Source organism: Hibiscus syriacus, unplaced genomic scaffold (assembly GCF_006381635.1).
Source record: "Hibiscus syriacus cultivar Baekdansim isolate YM2019G1 unplaced genomic scaffold, ASM638163v2 tig00110458_pilon, whole genome shotgun sequence".
NCBI lineage: Eukaryota > Viridiplantae > Streptophyta > Magnoliopsida > Malvales > Malvaceae > Hibiscus > Hibiscus syriacus.
Genome location: NW_024062745.1, coordinates 3,661,571 through 3,683,974, shown reverse-complemented (window position 1 = coordinate 3,683,974; position 22,404 = coordinate 3,661,571). Strand labels below are relative to the sequence as shown.

General features: G+C 32.8%; 2 protein-coding genes and 1 pseudogene across 2 annotated transcripts; 1 reads left to right on the top strand and 2 right to left on the bottom strand.

Annotated features, from left to right (window-relative positions):
- Window positions 1–3,870: 3,870 nt before the first annotated feature.
- LOC120126511 lies at window positions 3,871–7,542 on the top strand (annotated as a pseudogene).
- Window positions 7,543–7,770: 228 nt separating this feature from the next.
- On the bottom strand, window positions 7,771–8,299 carry LOC120126387. Its single transcript, XM_039144599.1, has 2 exons — window positions 8,036–8,299; window positions 7,771–7,891 (listed from the first exon to the last, which is right to left on the bottom strand). The coding sequence occupies exons 1-2, from the start codon at window positions 8,266–8,268 to the stop codon at window positions 7,786–7,788; spliced, it is 339 nt and encodes a 112-aa protein (XP_039000530.1). The 5' UTR covers window positions 8,269–8,299; the 3' UTR covers window positions 7,771–7,785.
- A 7,832-nt stretch (window positions 8,300–16,131) lies between these two features.
- On the bottom strand, window positions 16,132–18,166 carry LOC120126361 (WRKY transcription factor 6-like). Its single transcript, XM_039144574.1, has 6 exons — window positions 17,985–18,166; window positions 17,829–17,897; window positions 17,580–17,750; window positions 17,140–17,484; window positions 16,903–17,016; window positions 16,132–16,832 (listed from the first exon to the last, which is right to left on the bottom strand). The coding sequence occupies exons 1-6, from the start codon at window positions 18,144–18,146 to the stop codon at window positions 16,233–16,235; spliced, it is 1,461 nt and encodes a 486-aa protein (XP_039000505.1). The 5' UTR covers window positions 18,147–18,166; the 3' UTR covers window positions 16,132–16,232.
- Window positions 18,167–22,404: the final 4,238 nt, after the last annotated feature.

Below are 22,404 nucleotides of genomic sequence, written 5' to 3'. Positions count from 1 at the left end.
GGTTTTATCCCTAAGGCTGATGAGGATAGGGAAACCATTCAGATTGTTAAAGGAGCTTTGACTGTGATGAAAGGAAAGATGACTGCAGGGAATATCTACAGATTGTTAGGGAGTATCGTTGTAGGTGGAGTTCATTCTGTTGAGTCCTGTGATGATACAACCAAACTGTGGCATATGTGTCTTGCTCATCTTAGTGAACGTGGTATGGCTGAGTTATATAAAAGAAATCTGTTGCATGGTGTTAAAAGTTGTAAGCTCGACTTTTGCAAGTATTGTGTTCTTGGTAAACAGACTAAAGTTCGTTTCAAGACTGCGAAGCACACAACTGAAGGGATTCTTGATTATGTGCATTCTGATGTATGGGGGCCTTCCACGACATCGTCTTTGAGTGGATATCGGTATTATGTTACCTTTATTGACGATTTTCACGGAAATTTTGGGTGTATTTTTTGAAACAGAAGTCTGATGTTTTTGAGAAGTTCAAGCTGTGGAAAGCTGAGGTAGAAAACTAAGCAGGACGAAAAATCAAGTGCTTGGGGTCTGAAAATGGTACGGAGTACACAGATTCACAGTTTCTCAACTTCTGTAAGGAGCATGTGATCAAGAGGCATTTTACAGTGCGCAAGACACCACAATAGAATGTTGTTGCGGAACGGATGAACAAGTCGTTAAATAAAAGAGCCAGATGTTTGCGGTTGAATGCGGGGCTTCTCAAACACTTCTGGGCTGAGGCTGTTAACATGGCGTGTTACCTTATCAATAGATCGCCAAGGGCATCATTGGCTGGGAAAGTTGCAGAAGAGGTATGGACTGGTTACGATGTTACTTTTGATCACTTATAGATTTTTGGTTGTCCTGCTTATGTGCATGTACCTGCTGATGAGAGATTAAAACTCGATGCAAAATCAAAGGAGTGTATTTTTCTTGGTTACAAGAAAGGTTTAAAAGGATTCAAGTTCTGGGATCCAGTTGCGAAGAAAATCATGATCAGTAGAGATGTTTTTTATGAACATCCCATGTTGCAACAGAAGAAAGACACGACAGTGGTTGATTTCGAGCAGTTTCCAGTTGAGAAAACAGAAACTTCTCAACCGACTTCTGGTGGTTCCGCTACGGATGATTTGCAGGATTATAGTCTCGCGAGAGATAGGGTGAGACGGATGAATATAAAGCCTCTGAACAGATTGGGTTTTGAAGACTTGGTCTCTTTTGCACTTACTGATAGCAGTGATGATCCGATTACTTTTCATGATGCAGTTACTAGTCAGGATAACAATAAGTGGATGGTTGCCATGGTTGAGGAGATGGAGTATATAAATCAAAATCGTACATGGGAGTTAGTTCACCTTTCTGAGGGTAAGAAACCGATTGGTTGTAAATGGGTGTATAAGAAGAAACCAACAGTAACAGAAAAAGAGGGGGAGAAGTTCAAGGCTCGTTTGGTAGCAAAGGGTTTTTCACAGCAGAAAGGAGTTGATTATGATGAATTTTTCTCTCCAGTGGTAAGACACACTTCATTCCAAGCAGTACTTGCATTGGTGGCTAGTTGAGATTTGTATTTAGAGCATGGATGTAAAAACTGCATTTTTGCATGGTGATTTAGAGGAGCTGATCTACATGCGACAGCCTAAATGTTTCACTCCACCTGGAAACGAGCATTTAGTTTCCAGATTGAAGAAATCTTTGTATGGGTTGAAGTAGTCTCCGAGACAGTGGTACAAACGGTTTGACTCCTATATGATCAAGATTTGCTACAAGCGATGTGAGTATGATTGTTGTGTCTATGTTAAGAGCCTTGATGATGGTTCTTTTATTTTCTGTTACTGTACGTTGATGATATGTTAATTGATGCGAAGAACATGGATGATGTTATCGGTTTGAAAACATTATTGAGTCGGGAATTTGATATGAAAGATTTAGGTGCTGCAAAGAAAATTCTTGGAATAGAAATTTGCAGGACAGAGACTCAGGAAACTGTGGTTATCTCAACGGGGCTATGTTGAAAAAAATGCTAGAAAGGTTTGCGATGAGCAGCGCAAAACCAGTTAGCACTCCATTGGCGAAATCACTTTAAGCTCTCATCAGAACAGTACCCTAAGACAGATAAGGAAGCTGAAGATATGGCAAAGGTTCCGTATTCTAATGTTGTTGGCTGCTTTATGTATGCAATGGTATGTACTCGTCCTGATTTAGCTCATTCTGTTAGTCAAGTTTGTAAGTACATGTCTAAACCTGGTAAGCAACATTGGGAAGCAGTCAATTGGATCTTTCGGTATTTAAAGGGTACTGTGGGACATGAAATTATTTTTGGTAGTCAGTGGGATAATCCTTTGGTTGTAGGATATGTGGATTCAGATTATGCAGGTGACTTAAATAATAGAAGATCTACGACAGGGTATGTCTTTACTCTTGGTGGAGGGCCTATTTGTTGGAAGTCTACTATTCAATATGTTGTGGCACTATCTACAACTGAAGCTGAATACATGGAAGCGGCTGAAGCTGCAAAAGAAGCTTTATGGCTTACTGGTCTAGTGAAGGAGTTGGGTGTTCAACAAGGTGGAGTTCAGTTGCTTTGCGACAATCAAAGTACTATTCACTTGGCTAAGAATCAGGTATATTGTGTTAGAACAAAGCATATTGATGTACGTTTTCACAAGATCATAGAGTTGGTTGCATCTGGAGAGATTTTGTTTCAGAAGGTACATACTGATGAGAATACTGCTGATATGTTCACCAAGCCAGTTACGACAGACAAGTTCAAGCATTGCTTAGACTTGTTGAATGTTTCGAGTTGTTAAAGAAGTAAGGAGATTTGTTAGGTATGACTCATAAATATACCGGTAAAGAGGATAGGGGATGGAGCGGAGTGAGCGAAGCGAATTACGAAGAAAGTCTCGTTGTGGGGTTACGATTATGTGGGTTAGGGGTGCGGGGGCGTACGATACAAGGGTTAATTTTGTAATTATGTAACAAGTTTATCTATTATAAATAGAGAAGTAACCTAAACCTATGAGACATTGAATAAAACTTCTAGCGCCGCCTAGGCACCGAGGACGTAAGCACATTACTGAATATCGTTAAAATTCTTGTGTTCTTTCGTTTTTCTTTACTCGATTCTTCAACATAAATATAAAAAATTATAGATCCTAATTAAAAATAAAAAAAATTATTTTATCATTTATAACTTTATAATTTTATTAAAGCTAACTTAAAATTTTATTATTTTTAATTTAGTTATAGTATATAAAAGAATTTTAACATTTTATTATTTATGAAGATATCAAGCTCATTTATTTGGTTTTTTAAAAGCAAACTTGCTATTTTTTTTTCTTTTTCAATTTAACTTGCAAATTATTTGAATATAGTAAAATGCATTAAATATGAAAATAAGTTTTGAAGAAGTGTTATATTTATAAAAAGGAAAGAAAAGAGATTGAGTTCTACACGTTATATCATGTAAACTCAAAAGTGCTAGGTGTTTCATGACATCATAATACGTGTTTAAATTATGAAACTGGAATGAGGCTTTCTTTTAAGCTGAAATGTAGGATTAGACTGCTTTAGTTTCATTATTATTATCTTTAGAATATTCTTTTTTAAAAGCTAAATTGGAACCTTGTTTGGCTTCTGAGAAAATGAAGTAAATTTTAGAATTGTGTTTGACTTATTTGAGTACTAAACTGGAAGAGTTTAGCTTAGTTTGCTTGGAATTGAATTGGAGGCGTTGCAATTTGTGTGCTATTTACTTTCCCTGCACTTTTCCAACTACCAAACAAGGCTTGAAAATTCTGCCCAATACATGGTGAATTTTGTTGAGTTTTATTTGCACATTTTGCTTTCCCTGATAATTGATGTAAAACAATATATTCTTTTTCAATACATATTTATTTGTTTTCGTTTTGTAACTTGTGTGGCATAAAGCAGAGTATTCATGAGGTAAAGCATTTGAAGCGGATGCCTGCAAATTTGAGGACCAAGCAAGAATGGCAGGGAAGATTTAAGAATATAGGACTAGGGAGAAAGGGGGTTGAAGATTCAGAGAAAGTTGAAAAATCAATGATGGCTGTTGCATTCAATGATGAAAACTTATACTTACTAAAGTAAAGAACGGTACAGAAGCAAAGGTACATTCATGATTCTCTTTAGTTTTACTCACCTGGAAGTGAGGGTTGCTGTAATGAGAATTAAAATGTCTATTTTATGTCCTTATAAAATTCAAATGAAGGGATTTCTTATTGAGATTTGAGACGGTTGTCCTACAGACTTTAGAAGCAATTCCCTCTGTAGACATTTTAAATATCATCGACACCAATAACATTCCTCCAACATATGTTATCAAGCAATTAGCTATAGCGGCTGAGTAAGTTTTTGCCATTAACGTGCTTTTAATTCTTGACCTCAGTTGTTTGTTCTCTGCTATTGCCGACTTTGAAATTCGTTTGATTCCTCATAAAATATGCTGATTTATAAACTGTTAAATTTACTGGAACTTTCTGGACCTTAACTCTGTTTTGCCACACTGATAGCTACTATTTAATCTTTTTATGCAAAATATTTCTTGCTTCTGAGCTCATGTTAAGTGGTCAATTGTGTGATCTATTTAATTGTCATATTTCTGCTTGTATATGATGTTTTTAGCTTTTTTGTGCTTGGTTTTTGGTTCCAGAGCTGGAGGTTATTTTAAGTCTATGAAAGATCTTTTGGCATCTTCTGGAAATTCTTCACCCCTGTGGGAAAAGACAGGCCTGTCTTTCTCTGCAGTGAAGTCGTTAGTTCTTCGATACAAAGAGGATAAACTTGCATCTGGCTTTTGTGATGATTCGAGAGTCCTTTCTTTGATGCACTCACTGTTTCATACAGGCAGGTTCATATATGTGACTGATAGGACATTTGCTTTTGATAGGAAATATGTTTTTCTTTAAACCTTCACCCATTTTTATGGCCATTCAGTTTTTTTGGTAGACGGGGACATCCTCCAAAGATATCTTGTTTCTGATTCAAACACATTTATAGCAATGATATCTTTGCCAAAAGAAATTCATGGTGCTCCTCCACAGAGCTTTGTTGTTAAGCTTTCTGAAGTCATTGGAAGCTTTAGGACTCTCCGTAAAATGGCTCTCTTTTGGTGCAGGGTTGTTATTGAAGTAAGTCGGTTATGCAGAATCTGTACTAACATGAATGGTTAACATAGAAAAGAAACTAAAATCTTTCATTGTCACATTTTGATGCTTGTAAGTCTCTTTGTATTATGGATTTTGTTCTTCATCTAATGAAAAGTGTTTGGAATCCATTAATCATGCAGTTGAGAAGGTTTTGGTTTGAAGGTAGACATCTGCCAGGCATTCCTGTGGATGAGACTCCTGATCTAAATTCATGTATTTTACATCAACAATTGCAAGTTATTAATTATTGTATATCCAGAAAAAGACGGCGTAGTATTGCCACTGAATCATTTAACTCTGAAATGGAGGAAGCTAGTTCAAATTTTGAAGAATCAGATGTTGCTATAGGCACAGTAGCTGCCAGCTCTGCATTATATGCACGAGTTAGCACTGGAGAACTTGTTCTTCGACAAGGAGCTAGTCAACTGGCTGATAATTTGACAATGTTAGAAACTGGTGAACCTATATACTCACCTATTACTCAGGTTTGGTTGACTGACTCTGCTAACAGATTTCTTACCACTTGACCCTATTCCCATTGTTCACTGTTTTTATGCATATGACTGCAGGAAGTACCATTGCTTACAGAGGACCTTATCAAAGAAACAGAGGAGTTAGTGCTTCGTACTGGGAGGTCAGTATATTCACCTACCACTCCTTCAACCTTGTTACATTTTTATATGTATTCCCACCATATAATTCTTACAATCTTCTTCTAGTGGTGATTGTTTTAATCTGTTTACTGCGTAGATTTGTTTGTATCTTGGTGATCATATTATTGAGGTTCTCCAGTTTGATTTAAAGCAATTATCTTATCTTTCAGGATCAACCTATCTAATGCTGTTATGCATGTCGTGTTTTTCTGGTTATTTTCAAATCTTTTCCATATTCTGGTGTACAGATCAAAGTTTTTGATGAAAATTACACAGTTTTTCCTCTGCTGGCTACTTCAGTGTTCTTGTTATTCTTTTACTCATGACCTTATCTTTTGATGGTCAGTGTTGGTGCTGGGTATTCTCAAATCCTCTCTGACAATTATTTGAGCAAACTTTTTACTCAGTTGACCTTATTTTAGAAGACTTTTGAGATGTGAACGGAGCTTCATTTACTTCACATCGTTGTATATCTGAATGACCTTGTATTGTGTTCTTTTGTGGCTAGTATTAGGAGAATGAATTCGAAACAACGTCTAGGTAGAGGGTTTTACTTCTTGATGTATTCGTTTGACATTCTTAACTTACAGGTAGTGTCACTGGCTCGGACTTTTCTAGGGTCGATTCTGATAGTTGAACTATATATGTTTCAGGTAATCTGTGGCGTGAACTATGGTGTACAGCGAAGCCGGTACCAGCCATTAAACAAACGCCTCTCTTAGATGAGGATTTGGCAGTGCAAGTTGGACGCACAGCATTTTATGTTACAGCTTCTAGATTTTCCTATCACAGGAGCATTGTTCTTACAATAATTGTGTGGGTTATGGTTTCTTTAGGGAAGGAATTCTGAATTTCTTAGAGGACATTCCCACGTCTGAGCTCTTTCAACAACTGTTTGTTTCTCTTGTAAGTTCTTTGATCCGATTATGGATGATAAGCTCATTATTTATGTCTCGTAATTTTAAGTCAAACATGATTAACCAACTACTTATTCTTCATGATGCTAATGCCTTGTTTCTATAATTTTCAGCTTTCTTTGGGATTTACATTAGCCGAGGAAAAGCTCTCCGCCGATGAAAACTTGTCGAAGCTGTTCTACGAGTGCAAAGACTACGTCGTTGCGACTTGCCAGAAAAGTGTCTGGAATGACAAAGTAGACGATCTTTGGCAGGTAGTTTCTATTGCAAAATGCTACTTGAATATAGATACCAATGGCCACAAGTATCGTTAAAACACATGGGGCTGATATCAAATGTTCATGATAAACTAAATGCTAAGTAAAACGATGGAGTGTCTTTGTTTTGGGCATGTTCGAAGTTTCCCAACTTCGATTTCTTCATATACTTTACGGTGTTAGTTTATAAGATTCCGTTTTTCTGTGATCTTACAGTGTTCATTGTCAATAGGTGTATGAAACAGTGGAAAAGATGGTGATGACTCCAGAAGAAGTCATAAAAACAATAAAGCATGCCGAGGAGCCACCGGCGATCGAAAACGGAAATACTTCTAGTGAGCTAAAACGTCAATTTAAGCTCAGTCTCAACTTCGGCGGCAAGGAGAAACAGCAGCAGAGAAAATCTCCTCCGAAAGACCAGGACTTGGACGACAATCCTTCTCGACCATTTGCTAGCTTTTTCGATAGCAAGTCCATCTTTTTTTTCAAAGCTATCCCCTAAAAATCTCTCACCTCCATCCTTAGACGAAATCGATTGGACATTGGTTTGATCGTACCATTCTCCGCGGCCGTCCCGTCCTATTTTCCGATCGGTTTAATCAGAGCATAGTTTAGCAGGCGAATGTAAATTATTGTGAAATGAGCTAATGGCGTTAAAGTTGCGATTCATTTTTTTTTCTGTGCATTGCTTCAACAGTATGTGAAAAAATGAACAGAAACATAACAAGGGAAAAACATATATGGTCATTTCATCATGAGAAAAATAGTCTGGCCTTCCTTTATCGGAGCTTGATCTTCATCGTCTTCCTTGGCTATCATTTTCATTTGTGTTCTGGTCTTCACCAACCATGAAATACGGTGCCACAAAATTCCCCAAGAAGTAAACAACCAGAAGCAATGCACTGCATTTCCATGAAAAATCCACAAGTGTTTTTGTGCGTGTGAGAACTTTAAAACTCGAAAAGTTTATGCTAAAAATAACAAAATTAAGACAAGAAGATTAAATCTACCGCCTAAGCATAGTACAAGTAAATAAGAACTTAGACCTTGTTTGGAAAAAGACTGTAATGTCACCGGATTGAGATGGAGGGATCTTGGCAGCGATAAAAAGGGGAGTGGAAGTAGCATTTGTCCTCGAATGCACATTTCGTTTTACCAAAACCAGGCCGGGAGCTGATTCACTTCTGAAAAACTGAAGCTGCTGTTTTGCTTTCGGATTCTGTTTATTGAGCTGAGAATTCAAAGGAAGGAATGGAGAATAACAATGGAGGCAGCTCATTGCGATGCGCTCACGGTTGAAATTTTAGGCCTTTCGGTCAGTTTCTTTGTGGAAGGAGACGATAACAATGTGGGATATTTTTGTTTAAATTTCCACGTGGTCTAAATAGGCTTGAAAATGGACAAACAATTTACTGGGTTTGAGCCAGTTTGAGATTCGGCTTTAATATCATGAAAGCCGATTCCATAGCATTGGGCCCAAACATTGAGCATAACTTGTCCCTACTAGTCACTACTAGAGATGGCAAAAGAATTTGAAACCCACGAATTTCTTTTTTGTTATCCTTCAATGTTTTGCTCTAACTAATTTGGATTGACTCGGATCGTACACTTAGCTTTGATGGGTGAATCTCTCTACGGGGATTTTCTGCATACACAAGAACTCGAAGATGAGACATTACTTAAGCAATATCAAGTTGCTTACCACTTGAACCAATCTTGTTGGTGAAACCCACAGTTTTCGATCCCTTTATTAATCTACTTTTTGCTTCATGGTCACCAAGCTATTCATGTGTTCCAAACTCGTCATTTTCATTAAAAAAATTGGTAGCAGTCTGAGCTGGACGTTAATATGCTGGTTGGGATATGATAAAATTATATTTTAATGATATACACTAGCACTGTCGTTACTTTCGAGCATTGGCTCGACAACATAATATAAACGGAGAGTCGATCAACAAAATACAATTCAAACGATTCTGAAATCAAATTTTATCATATCTTAGTCAACATGTTAACATCCACCTTCGACTGTTACCAATTTTTTAACGAAAAAGAACAATTAAAAAGTGACATCCTATAACCGGTAGATCATTTTGTAACTTCTAATATTTAAGAGATCAATAAAACAACATCATATAATTAGGGACCATCTGTGTACTTTACCCTATTTCAAAATAAAGACTTGATAACAATTAAGTCGAAAAAAAAGGTTTCGATGGCCCTTCTTATTGTCAAGGTAAGTCTGTCCCTACTAGTCCTTGTATTTTACAAAATTAACAAGCTAGTCCAGTGACTGGTTAAAGTGAAAAGTTAAGCTATAAAGTGAAAAATATGCTCTTCCTCTTAGCCTGCATACATCAAATTAAGTGGTGCATTATTCATCTTTAATTGATGGTCTAGATCTGAATGAATTGCTACCTACTTGTATTTCCTCTTACCTTAGCTTAGCCTCATAGCCTGCATACAGCAAATTAAATATATTTGTGCTATAAAAACATATGGATTATAGTATAAATTGTAACGTTAATTAAAAAAAGGAAAAATTCATTAAAATTATTTGTGAAATGTAAAATGAGAAAATAATGTGACTTCAATATCAGTTTCATTAAAATATTTTTTTCTCAATTAGTATATATTAAATGGTTTTGACAAAGCTAAAGGTAAAAGATGTTGGATTTGAATTTTGTTGATACCAATAGTGGGATCATGATTGTGACACATATATTTTTGTTACTAGTTTTTAGTTTTATAATATAAATTATCAATATTTTTATAGAATAATATATTTTAATTAAATTTATAATTTATGTTGTAATTACTTTTTATTAAATAAACGTGATTAATATTATAGAAGAATGTATATTTTATAATTTTTTTTGACAGAAAGTCGCTAGTTTTTTTAAAAATAGAAAATATCCAGAATTACAACGAAAATATACAAGCATAACGTAAATGTAAACTAAATTATAATTGGGACATTTTCCTATAACCATTGTACAAAAAATAGCAACCTAGATCACCAAAAAAAAGAAAAGATTAAAAAATCTAATCAATGCTTAAACAAAATAAAGATACGAACAATTTTGACTGCATCGCAAATGAACCACAAAAGGGGATGAAGCTATTGAAGACCGTCGACAAATCGCAAGTCATAGTCAAATGACGTGAGAAAACTATTCACGAACGTAAAATACGTATCCAAATCAATCTGAGGGTCCAAAGCAGAGAAGATTAGCATGATAACAAATAAACGACATCTTGATCAATCATGACGATGTCAAATCCAACCCTGATAAAAAAAAGATAAACGAAGAAAACGATAAAAGACCGTAAGCTACCAAAAGGTAAGAAAAACGTGTCACAATGTTAGAGATAAACGTGTCATAAAGACAGAGAACATGTCTTAAAGACATAATTATTCTTATTTAAAAACTAAAAAAAAAAATCGACGGACGGCAACCAACATCAAAATCGATGTCGGCGTCGATTAAATAAAATTAAAAAATAAAAACTAAGATTGAAGATAATTCTAAAATATTATTGTTATTATTGTTTCTACTAAGCAATGATTCAATCCCACACGTGACCCCATGCATAATATATGGATTGAAGATAATTCTAAATTATTATTGTTATTATTATTGAATAACAAAAACGCAATTTGATGGTTTAAAGTTAAACTTGATTACCATTGTGATAGGGTCGGTTTATCTTTCAAACTTATAAATGCTTTCAAAATATCATTGTTTTGAAAATCGGACCGGACCGACCGGTTCAATCGGTTCAACCGAGAATCGCTGTCTAGTCCGATTCAATTTACATCGGTTGAACAGTTACTAGTGAACCGGCCGGAACCGCTGAACCGTTTGAACCGGATCGGCTGAAAATCGGAAAAAACCGCTAATTTTGTTTTTTTTTAAATTAAATCAAACAACGTCGTTTGTTAAACGTGCCAAGTCGAACTCGAGTATTGTTGAGCTCGACTCGAACTTGAAAACTTTAAAAGTAAGCTCAACTCGACTCAAACTCATGAGATAAAAATTATCAAGTTCAACTGGAACTCGAAATATAATATTGAAAATTGAACTCGAAAGGCTTGAACTAAAAAAAATTAGAAGCTCGATTGAAGCCTAAAATTCGAGCTTAATTAAAGTGAAAGAATGCTCATCAAAAGGCTCCATGATTTTGAATGCCAAATTACCTCTATTATTTATAGAAGTTAGTTGGGATGCTCTTCTATGTTTCTTAGCCATGTGGGATTGTTTTGTTCTCATATTTTTACTCTTTAGACTTTTGGGATGCTCTTCTATGTTTCTTAGCCATGTGAGATTGTTTTAAAAAAAAATTAAACCAAACACTATCATTTTGTTATGATTTTTTTAGCTCCAAATTTATTTTTTTAATTATAGTTATATAATTATATTTGTTATTTAATATGTTTTACCTTAAATATTATGTTGTAGTTAATTTGAATCATTTTGTTTCACTTGATTTTATGGTTTTTAACTTATGTATGTTATGATTTGCTTTGAATATAACTTGTGATATAAAAATTTATTTTTTATTAAATATTTTTAATATTTTTATTTAATTTTTTAAATAGTTATGACGTCGTTCGGTTCTTTCGACCGGTCGGACCGGTTCGACCGGTTGAACCGGTAACATAGCTGATTCGTTAACCGATCCGGTTCTGAAAACCATGTAAAATATCCAATATATTTTGAAAATAATCGATGTTTTTTTATTTTTCCAAATAATATTTCAAGTGAAATCTCAAAATTTAAAATATTTTACCTAAAATTCAATTAACATTTTTTTTACTAAAATATTTTCAATTTTATCAAAAAAATATCATAAAACACTAAAAAATGAATCCCACTTGAAATTGAAGGCTCCGCGCTTGAAAAACTCGACTACCTACGACACAAGTATAATAAAGTGGAGGAGGTGATATTACTTTAAACGTACGTTTAATTCACGGAATGTAAGATTATTAGAGGGAATAAAAGATTACCAGGGAATATAATTACTGGGAATATTATATTTTGTGTTTGGTTAGTTTAGCAAGAATGTAAGATTACCGTATTTGGTTAAAAGAATAAAAGATTATTGGAATGTATATTTGACCAAATTATCCTTATTATATATTTATTTTTAACCAGTTGAAAAATATTTATATATTTTCTTTAAAAAATTTACATTTATAAAATTTATATAATTTTTTTTACAAAATTAAAAATATAAAAAGGTTTAATGAAAGGGTAATTTTATTTTAACCCCTGAACTTCATATAAAATTTTAATTATAGACCTTTTTTTTGTAAATCTAAAATAGTTTAAGGATAAATTTATAATTTAACCTTCGTAAAATTTTTATTATTCAATGACAGAATAAGGATATTTAAAAAAATTTAAAGGCATTTTAGTTCAAAACATCGGCAATCCAACAATACCTAAAGAAATGGATGTAATGACATTCACAGTAATATACCAAACAAATCTACTATTGGTAATATAAGAGTACCGGGAATGACATTCCCGGCCAACCAAACGGGGGAATGTGGATTCTATTCCCATGAGAATCTCACATTCCCCCAACTAAACACACCCTAAATAATTTGATTAATTACTTATAAAAATGGGAAATTTGTAATTCATCCCTAATTAAAGTAAAGCAAGGGAAGAAACATTTGACTTTAACCTGCTTGTTTTACTTCAGACCTAGAACCGTTAAATTTGAATCTATCATGATTATTTGAATCAATTTATTTGATTTGATATTCGATATAAATTTAAACATGATGATTAAATTTGATTCGAAACCTAAATTAAACTCGATCTGAATCAAATACGATCGAAATTTTAGCTAGATTAATATAGACTCATATCCAATTTAATCAAATCGAAAATAATATGGATCGAAAGTAAACTGATCCAAAAGCAACAAAACGAAAGCAAACCGAATCGAATTTAGCCTAATCCGAAAGTAACCCAAACTAAAATTAACCCGAACTGAAAATAACCCAAATTTAATTTACTCAAATCCGATCCTAATAAAAAGTTGACTCAAATTTTAACCAAATAAATGAGTATAAATAGATGAATGATTTATTGTTATTATATTTGTTAACAATATAATAAATAGTAAAATGATGCATGTTTTATTCTCTTTTTGCATTATACTACTAGTTAATCAACACCATTGAAATAGGTTGACTTTAAACGAAAATCAATGATTTGATATTGATTCGAATTTAAAATCAACCAAATCGATATTGACCTAATCCAAAAATCAACCGATCCGATATTGACCCGACTTGAAATTAGATCGACTTGATATTAACTCGACCCAAAAATTGACTCATCTGATATTAACTCAAACCAAAAAACAACCAACCCAAAATGACATGACCCGATACTCGAACCGACCCAATTTACTATACACCCGAACTTAATCTGATCTGATATGACATAAATTAAACCGAATTCAGTCTAGACTTGTAATAGCCCGACTCAAAATGACCTGATCCGAATGATCGATTGCCACCTCTACTCAAACCCTAACAAAGGAATAGGCCGGCCGTTGCCACCAACCTGAGCAGGAAGTAACCCCCAATTAGTCAAAATTGCACCACCTATTGCCTAATGTTGTTAATGTTAATTACGAGTCTAATGTAATTAGGTGTTATAGTCAATTAGAAAAGAAAATGAAAGTTTTTAATGTTAATTATGTGCCTAACATTACCTATCATAATTTAGTAATTTACAGCTGGTAAAGTTAATTTAAGAATTAAATTGTTAAATGTTAATGAGCTGTTGCTTAGGTCACAAGGTGTATTCTATTACAATAGAAAGATTGCTTAAAGCACACGTAAAGGGACTAGAATCAGCTTGCTTTTCAAACAATCAAGGTTTATTAATTGACAAATTTCCCTCTACCATATTTTTCAACTTGGCATTTAATTCTTTTATCAGCAGTGATACTTAAATTACTTTTCCGTTAATTTAAATCACCCTAAAACGTTAATTATATATAGGGTTAACTGCACAAATGATCACTTATGTTTGTGTTTTATCAACTTTTGGTCACTAATTTCAAAAAACATAAGATATGGTCAATTTCGTTTTTATTTAGTTAAAATGTGGTCACCCCGAGTTAACTATCGTTATCAAAAGTTAAATATTTTGATTTAATCACACATTTGGTCCTTGTTATTTACATATTCTCTTAATTTAGTCATACTTTTAAATCTATTATGTTAGTTTGTTAACTATAAGATTTATTCGAATTATGCATACGATAAAGTAAGTCTAATGACATTGTTTATCAACTATCATTTTATCACATCCTCTTATATCTTTGGTCACTCTAGACACTTATAAATTTGTTTTATTATCGTTTATCAATTTAATTTTGTCAAAATCTTTATAAAATTCGCAAAACTTTAACACTTATCTCTTTCTTTCTTAGAGGGATAAAAACTTTGTCGGATTTAATGGTTTTGGACGTGGCCAACCAAAATTTTAAATAGTAGGATTCAATAAGAAAAATATATATTATGAAATTAACTTCATCGAACCATTATCGACAGAGATTTGAGCATTAGAAGATTAAAATTCTAACTTGATTTTCATTGATTTTGAATGAATTTTGAAAAAAACAAAATTATTGAGAAGAAAATGGGGAATAAAAAGTAAACATTAATTGAAAGGATTTAAGATCTTTCTACAAAAGAAAAAAAATCATATCATAAACCACGTTAAAATATTAACGGTTTTATGACTAAAAATGAATTAAAAAACTTTAGTACTATAATTTTAATTTTAACTTTTAAAAAACAACAGTCACAAAATTAAGCATAATAAAGGGACTAAAATGAGAAATTGACCTTTAAGATTTATATCAAATTAAGACTAAATTGAGAGGATATGTAAATAACATGGATCAAATGTGTGATTATATCAAAATATTTAGCTATCGTTAAATGAATTTAACTCTGGGTGACCATATCTTATGTTTTTTGAAATCAGTGATAAAAAATGGACAAAATACATACATAAGTGATCGTTTGTGTAGTTAACCCATATATATATATATATATATATATAACATGATATTTTGAGTGCACTATTTTCACTCCACTTAGTTATTAAAAACCCTAGTTATTAAAAGCCCTAAATCAACTTTATTTATGGTGTATAAATATGAACGTGAGCTTTGCTTAATTTGTGTATCACACATGATATTTTGACCGCATTATTTTCACTCCACTTGGTTATTAAAAACCCTAAATCAACTTTATTTCAATTTTGCATAAATATGAACGTAAACTTTGCTTTTTTGCTTTTTCATTCAAATGGATAGTTACGATTTGTTTATCAATTTGAGCCAAATGGCCAAATTTAAGTATAAAATTGAACAATAAACTAAATTCAAATATCTAATTAGACAAAGAAGTTTAGGTACCAAAATGAACCTTGAAGTCAAGTTTAGGTACCTAATTGATACTTACAATTCTCGATCAATTTCAATCAAGTGGCCAAGTTCATGTATCAAGTTGAACCAAATTCAAGTACCTAATTGAGCTAGGAAAAGATTTAGGTATCAAATTGAATCTCGAAGTCAGCTTTAGATACACAATTAAGATAAAAGAAACTTAGTTACAAATTAAATTTTGAAGTCATTTTAGATATAAAATGTATATAAACCTATATTAAAGGAAAAAAATGAGTTTTAAATGGTGTGAAACATGTGCTCAAACTCTAATGGAGATAGGAAATGACTGTCAAGAGTATACATACGTACATACATATACATGCATTATTATCTTTCAATCTTATGGTACGGATAATACGAACCAAATTATCTAAGAGGTTTTGGGTTAAACCATCAACGTATGCAACATGAGTGATTGAGCGTTCATTATTAAATAATTAAGTGTATTTAAAACATATACTACTTTATAATTACTTTAATTTAATAAAACAAATCTTGTGGTACGAATACCTTATATACGAAGACTATAACTTGATATCTCAATAATTTTGGTCCCCATGTAATAAAACCTAGTTGGTACCTACAATTTGCAAGTTTTGGTTTTCTTTTGAAAATGTAACTAAAATTAGAATAATAAAAATATAACTAAAATATGCCCCCACTTTCTAAGGGGGAAAAATAAAAGTTACAAACTGCAAATGAAATACATTAATTTTCAAACAAAATGTTTTTCATTAATAATATAATTCAAGTGTTGTTGTCTCCTGTGTTTCTTGATGTTGTACTATTGTTATTACCACTATTGTCTCGATGAGAATCGCCGATGATGGAAGTAATGGCCGCGACCAGCACCGTGGTGAAGTTGGGATCAGCTGTGATGGCAGCAGCCATGGCCACGGGATGTACATGCATTTGGCTTTGACCTAAATGGCCGGGAATTAGTTCAGTGTTTCCTTGGGAGCTAAGCAAAGTACCCAAAGGCTTGGATTGGTTGTAAATTGGGTGACCGAGCAGGTGAGGCGGCAAACCGGATATATTGTGAGGCCATGGTGGAGAAATGGGGTGAAGTTGGTTCAATGGTCTTTGTTTAGGGTTGTGAGTGAGGTCCAATGTGACAGTAGGAAACGGAGCTGAAGCTGAAAGGGTGACCAAACTTGGTGAGCACGGAAGCATCATTCCTTTCGGGACAATAACCCCATCTGCACTCGGCAATGATCCGGACAGTAGTGCCGATGCCGCCGCCGCTGTTGTCGATGCCATGGCCATCGCTGCCGGAGGTAGTGGATGGTTATGGTTTCCTTCATAAGTTGTGACAAGGATGGTTTGATCCTTCGCACACCTTTGCAACTGTTTAATCCATAGATTAGAACCCTAATCGCTGAAACTAAGGATCGAACAATGATCGAAGAAAACATACTTGTTTGCGAACCGGGCAACCGGTAGCCATGGTGCAACGGTAGTAAGCTCGAGGGCAAGGGTTTCCTTTTGCCATCTTCTGCCCGTATTTTCTCCATTGACAACCGTCAGCAATCTGCACCCATTGAAATAAGTGCTAATTACTTTCTCAAAATCTAATTCAACAAAAGTAGGCTTGTTCATTGATGCTTGATTAATTCAAACAAAATTCTTGAATAATCTGATCTGAAAATCTTACCATTGATGCTTCAGATCGAGCTCGAACCGAGACGCGAGCTTTTTGAATCATGGCCATGGTATGTTGTGCTTGTTCATTATCCTTTGAGGTATTCAACTTGGGAGCTTTGTTAGGTAACCATCCTGGAGGTTGAGGAAGACCTTCAGGGGTAGTACTGTTCTTTTCTCTTCTCTCCATAGACTCAACAATGGTGTTCCCAGGCGAACCTGATAAGTCCGGCAATCTTTCCTCCGACGAAGATTCGGAAATCTCATCTTTTTCAGCCTTTTCCGATTCACCCAGATCCACAAATTGCCTTGCCACCATACCTTCACCATGTGTTTTATCTTCCATTGATCTATTCATCTAATACAAACATCATCAAGAAACGCATGAAATATATCAGTAACTAATGATTGATTTATGGTGAAGTTACATATGATTATCGGCTGCAGTTGTACCTCAGTGTTGTTAGCTTTTGAACTTTCAGCTACCCGATTTCGTTGCCGTTGCATCAATGAAACAAGATGCATCTTTAAAGCATAATAGTTGTTGTTCACCTGGTTAAGAGTGAGTTTCAGCCATTGATTCTCTGCGTTCGTTCTTTCTAATTCAGCTCGAACATCTGCTAACTGCACCCATGAATATAAGTTGTCTAACTATTTAGCATCCATAATCTCTTTTTGATTCAAAAATACTCATTCACCAACCTGAATTACCCTTTGTTTCTGTAATGATTTCTCACTTGCGGTATTAGTTGTCAAGAGATTTATACCAGTCTAAAACAAAAACAAAAGAGAATTTCCAAGTAAATATAACTTGCTATACACATATATGTATGTACGTATTTGTGACAATTCTCTTACGTTTACATCATCAGCTTGATCTTGAAGAAACCCAGGATATTCAGTTTCCATCTTCACACGATGATGGTCGTCGTCATCGCCGGCGTTTACATGTGTGGAAGATAGATCGCCGGCGAAGAAGTCCATCTCGTTGACTACTCGTTTACGATCAAGGGGCTCCATTTTCACAGCCTGAAAAAAGGGTTTCATTCACCTCGCTTGTTTCTGATCAACGGAGTTCAGAAAATGGGAGAAAGGGATTATATAGCAGGGACTTGATTAATTGATTTTAAGAATTGAAATGACGATGGACCAGGTCCAGGCATTTAAAATGGCTCAACTTCATGCTTACGGCTACCTACCTAGTTTATTTCAGACAAAAACGGTAGTAAGATTTTATTTTATGGAGATGAATTATAATTTTTAAAATTTTAAGGGGACGAAAATAAATTTTAAATAGAAAATATATAGAAAAAATATAAAATTATATGATCATTTTAAATTTTAATGAGACGACTGCCCGCACGAACCCCTCGATCTATCCCTATCCTGAGAAATTCCTGAGATAGAGTCTTAAAAAGTTAAAAATAATAGTAAAAATATAACATAATTAAGATGATTGTACATTGACAATTTATTTTATCACAACTTAAATATAACATAATTAAGATGATTGTGAGTATTTATCAACGTGAGAAAATATAATTTAAGATTTTGAATTAAGAAAGATCAATAAGATATCCAAATGAATGTCAATCAAATGAATAAAGTCAAATTTCACATTAAAAAATGAGAAAAACATGTTACAAGAGTAAATTTTTTTCTATAATTTTTATTAAAAATGAAAAATTATTAAATAAAACATATAAAATTTTAAATATAAAAATTAAAAGTAAACTCAATAAAAAAATATAATAGATCACACGTTTAGTCTGATATATATTTATTTTATCTGAAATAAAATACCAAAATCCTATATATGGGTCAACATTTTTAAATGAATTTTTTAGAAAGGAATTACACAGAAATTATGTAATTATTATATACTTTTATAAAAAAAAAAACTATATTTTATGAAAAAAATGAAAGAAAATATAGTTGCAATGTCCCCTCAAAATAGAGAAGAAATTGCCACATTCAGTTAGTAGCACTACAACAAAATTATTCTGTAACGGTGTTTTGAGAATAAACGTCATTAACTTTAAATATATAACGGCGTTTACAATCTAAAAATCATAAAACTGTTCTGTAAACATCACTAACCTTAAACAAATAAACTAAAAAAAACGTCACTAAAAATATGTTTGGCTATAATATAGGCAGTAGGTGAAACTATCCATTGATTAGCGAATAATTTTTTCTAAAATAATATTTTTTGATATATGACTTTCGATGTATTATTAAAAAATAATTTTATAATTTAGTACTCTTAAATATCACTTTACTTGTTATTACAATTTCCTTTTCGAAAGTGGATTTGACTTTGACTGTTTCTAAAAAGGCACCGCCGTGATTGGCCGCACTTTCATTCCACGTGAGGGTAAAAGAAAAAGTCAACAATATCGACGGACAGGGTTCTTTAACACAGATGTGAGTCCCATATCTTTGTTTGACCAATCCACGTTTAATAATCGTGCATGCATTTGGTTCTATTACGTCACGTTTTGTCTTCTTTTATCCATAAGATCGCGTTACTTAAGATTATTGTTTGGTGTAAAATTTAGTTTTTTATTTTAATTGATTTATTTAAAATTTAAATTTAATCAAGTTAAATTTGAAGTTTTAATATTATAATAGGTAAAGATACACAAATGATCATCTGATTATATGACTTTGTTTTGTAAATTCCTTGACTATTAAAACTTATAAAATGGTCTTCCGATTATAAGACGTTGTTTTGTTGAGTCTCTCAACTATTAAAAGTCATAGAATGGTCACCCAACTATTCATATGCTCAAAACTCGTCCTCTTCTGTTACAAAATTGACGGACAGTCTGAGCTAGACGTTAACACGATGATAGTGATATGATAGCCGTTTGAGATTCTGAGATCAAATTTTATCTTATTCCAGTCAACAAGTTAACGTCCAGCTCAAAGTCGTCAATTTTTAACGGAAAATGACGAGTTTGGAACATCCATTTTATAGTTTTTAATAGTCGATGGACTTAACAAATCAACGACCTATAATCGAATGATTATTTTGTAGCTTTTAATAATCGGAGTTAATATACAGTTCACTAAAGAATAAGAAAAAAAACGGCATCGTTACTTCATGAGTGTTCGAATTGATGACATTAGAGTCATATATAAATTATTTATTTAGTCCAATAATTATAAATTGTAATAATTGACTTTGGGTATTTTAATGTGTTCTTACGATAGTATATGTCTTAATTTTAGTATGGATAAACTTTTACTGATAATATTATTTAAACTCGAATTTCTTTTTTGATTTCAATTATTTACATAAACTTAATTGAAAGTGATTATTAACAACTATATCAACTTGAAAAGATTAATTAAAAGAAAACTAATGCATTGGGATTAAACCTAATTCCCATGCTCAAAAGTCATCCCATGTCCATGCCCTAATTTGACAATAATTTACTTATATACCTAACTTTTCGTCCTTCACTATGTAGCATTTTTTTCACCTTAATTTACTCATACACCTCGCTCTCTACATTTAATATATTGTCATTAACTATATATAGATTATTTTAACCGAAGTTAAATTTACTTGCAACACAAAAATATGAAAAGTAACCTTGAGATTGTATATGTTACTATTTTTCTTTTAGAAAACTAGGCCAACCTTTTTTTTATGAAAACAATATTTTTTTATATATGTTCTAAATACTATCAATCATTTGATAATAAACGCTCAATCACTCTGCTTCAGTCGCTGGTACTCAAACCCGTGAACTCAAACAAAATTACTTCTACCAACAACCAATTGATCTAACAGGAAGAGTCACTAAATCCCTTAAATAAAGTTAAAGGTTCGAATCCTGACGATTATAAATAGAGCAATAGATCAGATACTAATGATTATACCAATGATCCCTTAAACAATAGATCATATACCAATGATTATACAAAAAAAAAATTACTTCTGAAACACAGAGATCAACAGGTCCTTGGCTATTTGTGAACAATATATATTTGACTTGGCTTGACAGTTGTGTTATTTGATAACGAAACAATTTTCCTCAAAGTTGTCATTCAATTTGAAGCATACTTTAGAATGAAAAAAAAATAGAAAAAAAAAGTAATTAATTACCACAAGTTGATTGAAAATTTTGTTGGTTCAAATCAATATTTTCTTCCATCGCCGCCTGAACCCACAACTGAGCTTCTCATTTTCTTCTCCTTTTTCCCTTTACACCATGATCGCCTTTCAACTCGCACCAATCTCGAAAGGGGTGACGGTGATGATTGACTTCAATGATAATAAATGGGATTTAGGTGTTTAAGGATTAGAGATTTAGGGATGAAGAGTTCAGGGATTTTGTGAGAATATAGGTATTTTCCGGGGGTTGTGAGAATTTATGTATTATGGAGGGCTTTTTTTTATAGAAAAATAATAATTTTAAAAAATTAGAAGCAAATTAATGATTTAACATATATCATCTTTTTAGTATCTAAAATTAACAAGTGATATTGATTTAAAAATTACATTAGATACTTAAATAAAAATAGGATTTATAAAAAAATAAATATTTTAAGTATCTACTTTGACAAAAAAGAAATATTCTAACTAATGAGATAAAAATAGTATGTTAAATAAATACTTACGTTTGAATTTAACCTTAAAAAAATAGGATAAAAAACTCAAATGATCCCTCAACCATAAAATATTACTTCATTAAGTCTCTCGACTATTAAAAGTTATACAATAATCATCCGATTATTCAATGTTCTAAATTCATATTTTTCCATTAAAAAATAGACTATTCTAAACTGAACATTAACTTATTGAACGTGATATGATAAATTTTGATCTCAAAATCTCAAACGCCTATCATATCTCAGTCATCATATTAACATTCAGCTTAGACAACCGCCAATTTTTTAATAGAAAAAGGCAAGTCGAATAACTATTTTTTAACTTTTAATAATCGATGAACTCAACAAAACAACACCCCCGGTGAAAAGACTGTTTTATAACTTTTAATGGTCAATAAACTTAATAAAACAATATCATATAGTCGGAGACCATTTGCATGTGAGAAAAATAGACAAGTTCATACATGGAAAAAAAATAAGTGCTAATGTAAATAAATTAACATGTTTTAGAGGTTAAACTGTGGCTTATCCCTTTATTATTTGTTATCAGAACTTTATAAATAAGAATTTGTAGGGAAGTTTATGTTAACACTCGACATGATCGGACTTATGAACACCAACAGGCTACGGTATATTTATATCCTCAAGCAAA

What these genes read in the sequence shown, in the direction of transcription:
- LOC120126387 (XM_039144599.1), bottom strand. Translation starts at nt 8,268, where the DNA reads ATGAGCTGCCTCCATTGTTATTCTCCATTCCTTCCTTTGAATTCTCAG. An exon ending in ACAGTCTTTTTCCAAACAAG is followed by an intron (nt 7,892 to 8,035) that starts GTCTAAGTTCTT and finishes ATGGAAATGCAG; the next exon opens with TGCATTGCTTCTGGTTGTTT.
- LOC120126361 (XM_039144574.1), bottom strand. Translation starts at nt 18,146, where the DNA reads ATGGAGCCCCTTGATCGTAAACGAGTAGTCAACGAGATGGACTTCTTC. An exon ending in AGAAACAAAGGGTAATTCAG is followed by an intron (nt 17,751 to 17,828) that starts GTTGGTGAATGA and finishes TCATGGGTGCAG; the next exon opens with TTAGCAGATGTTCGAGCTGA. An exon ending in GTTGCCCGGTTCGCAAACAA is followed by an intron (nt 16,833 to 16,902) that starts GTATGTTTTCTT and finishes TGGATTAAACAG; the next exon opens with TTGCAAAGGTGTGCGAAGGA.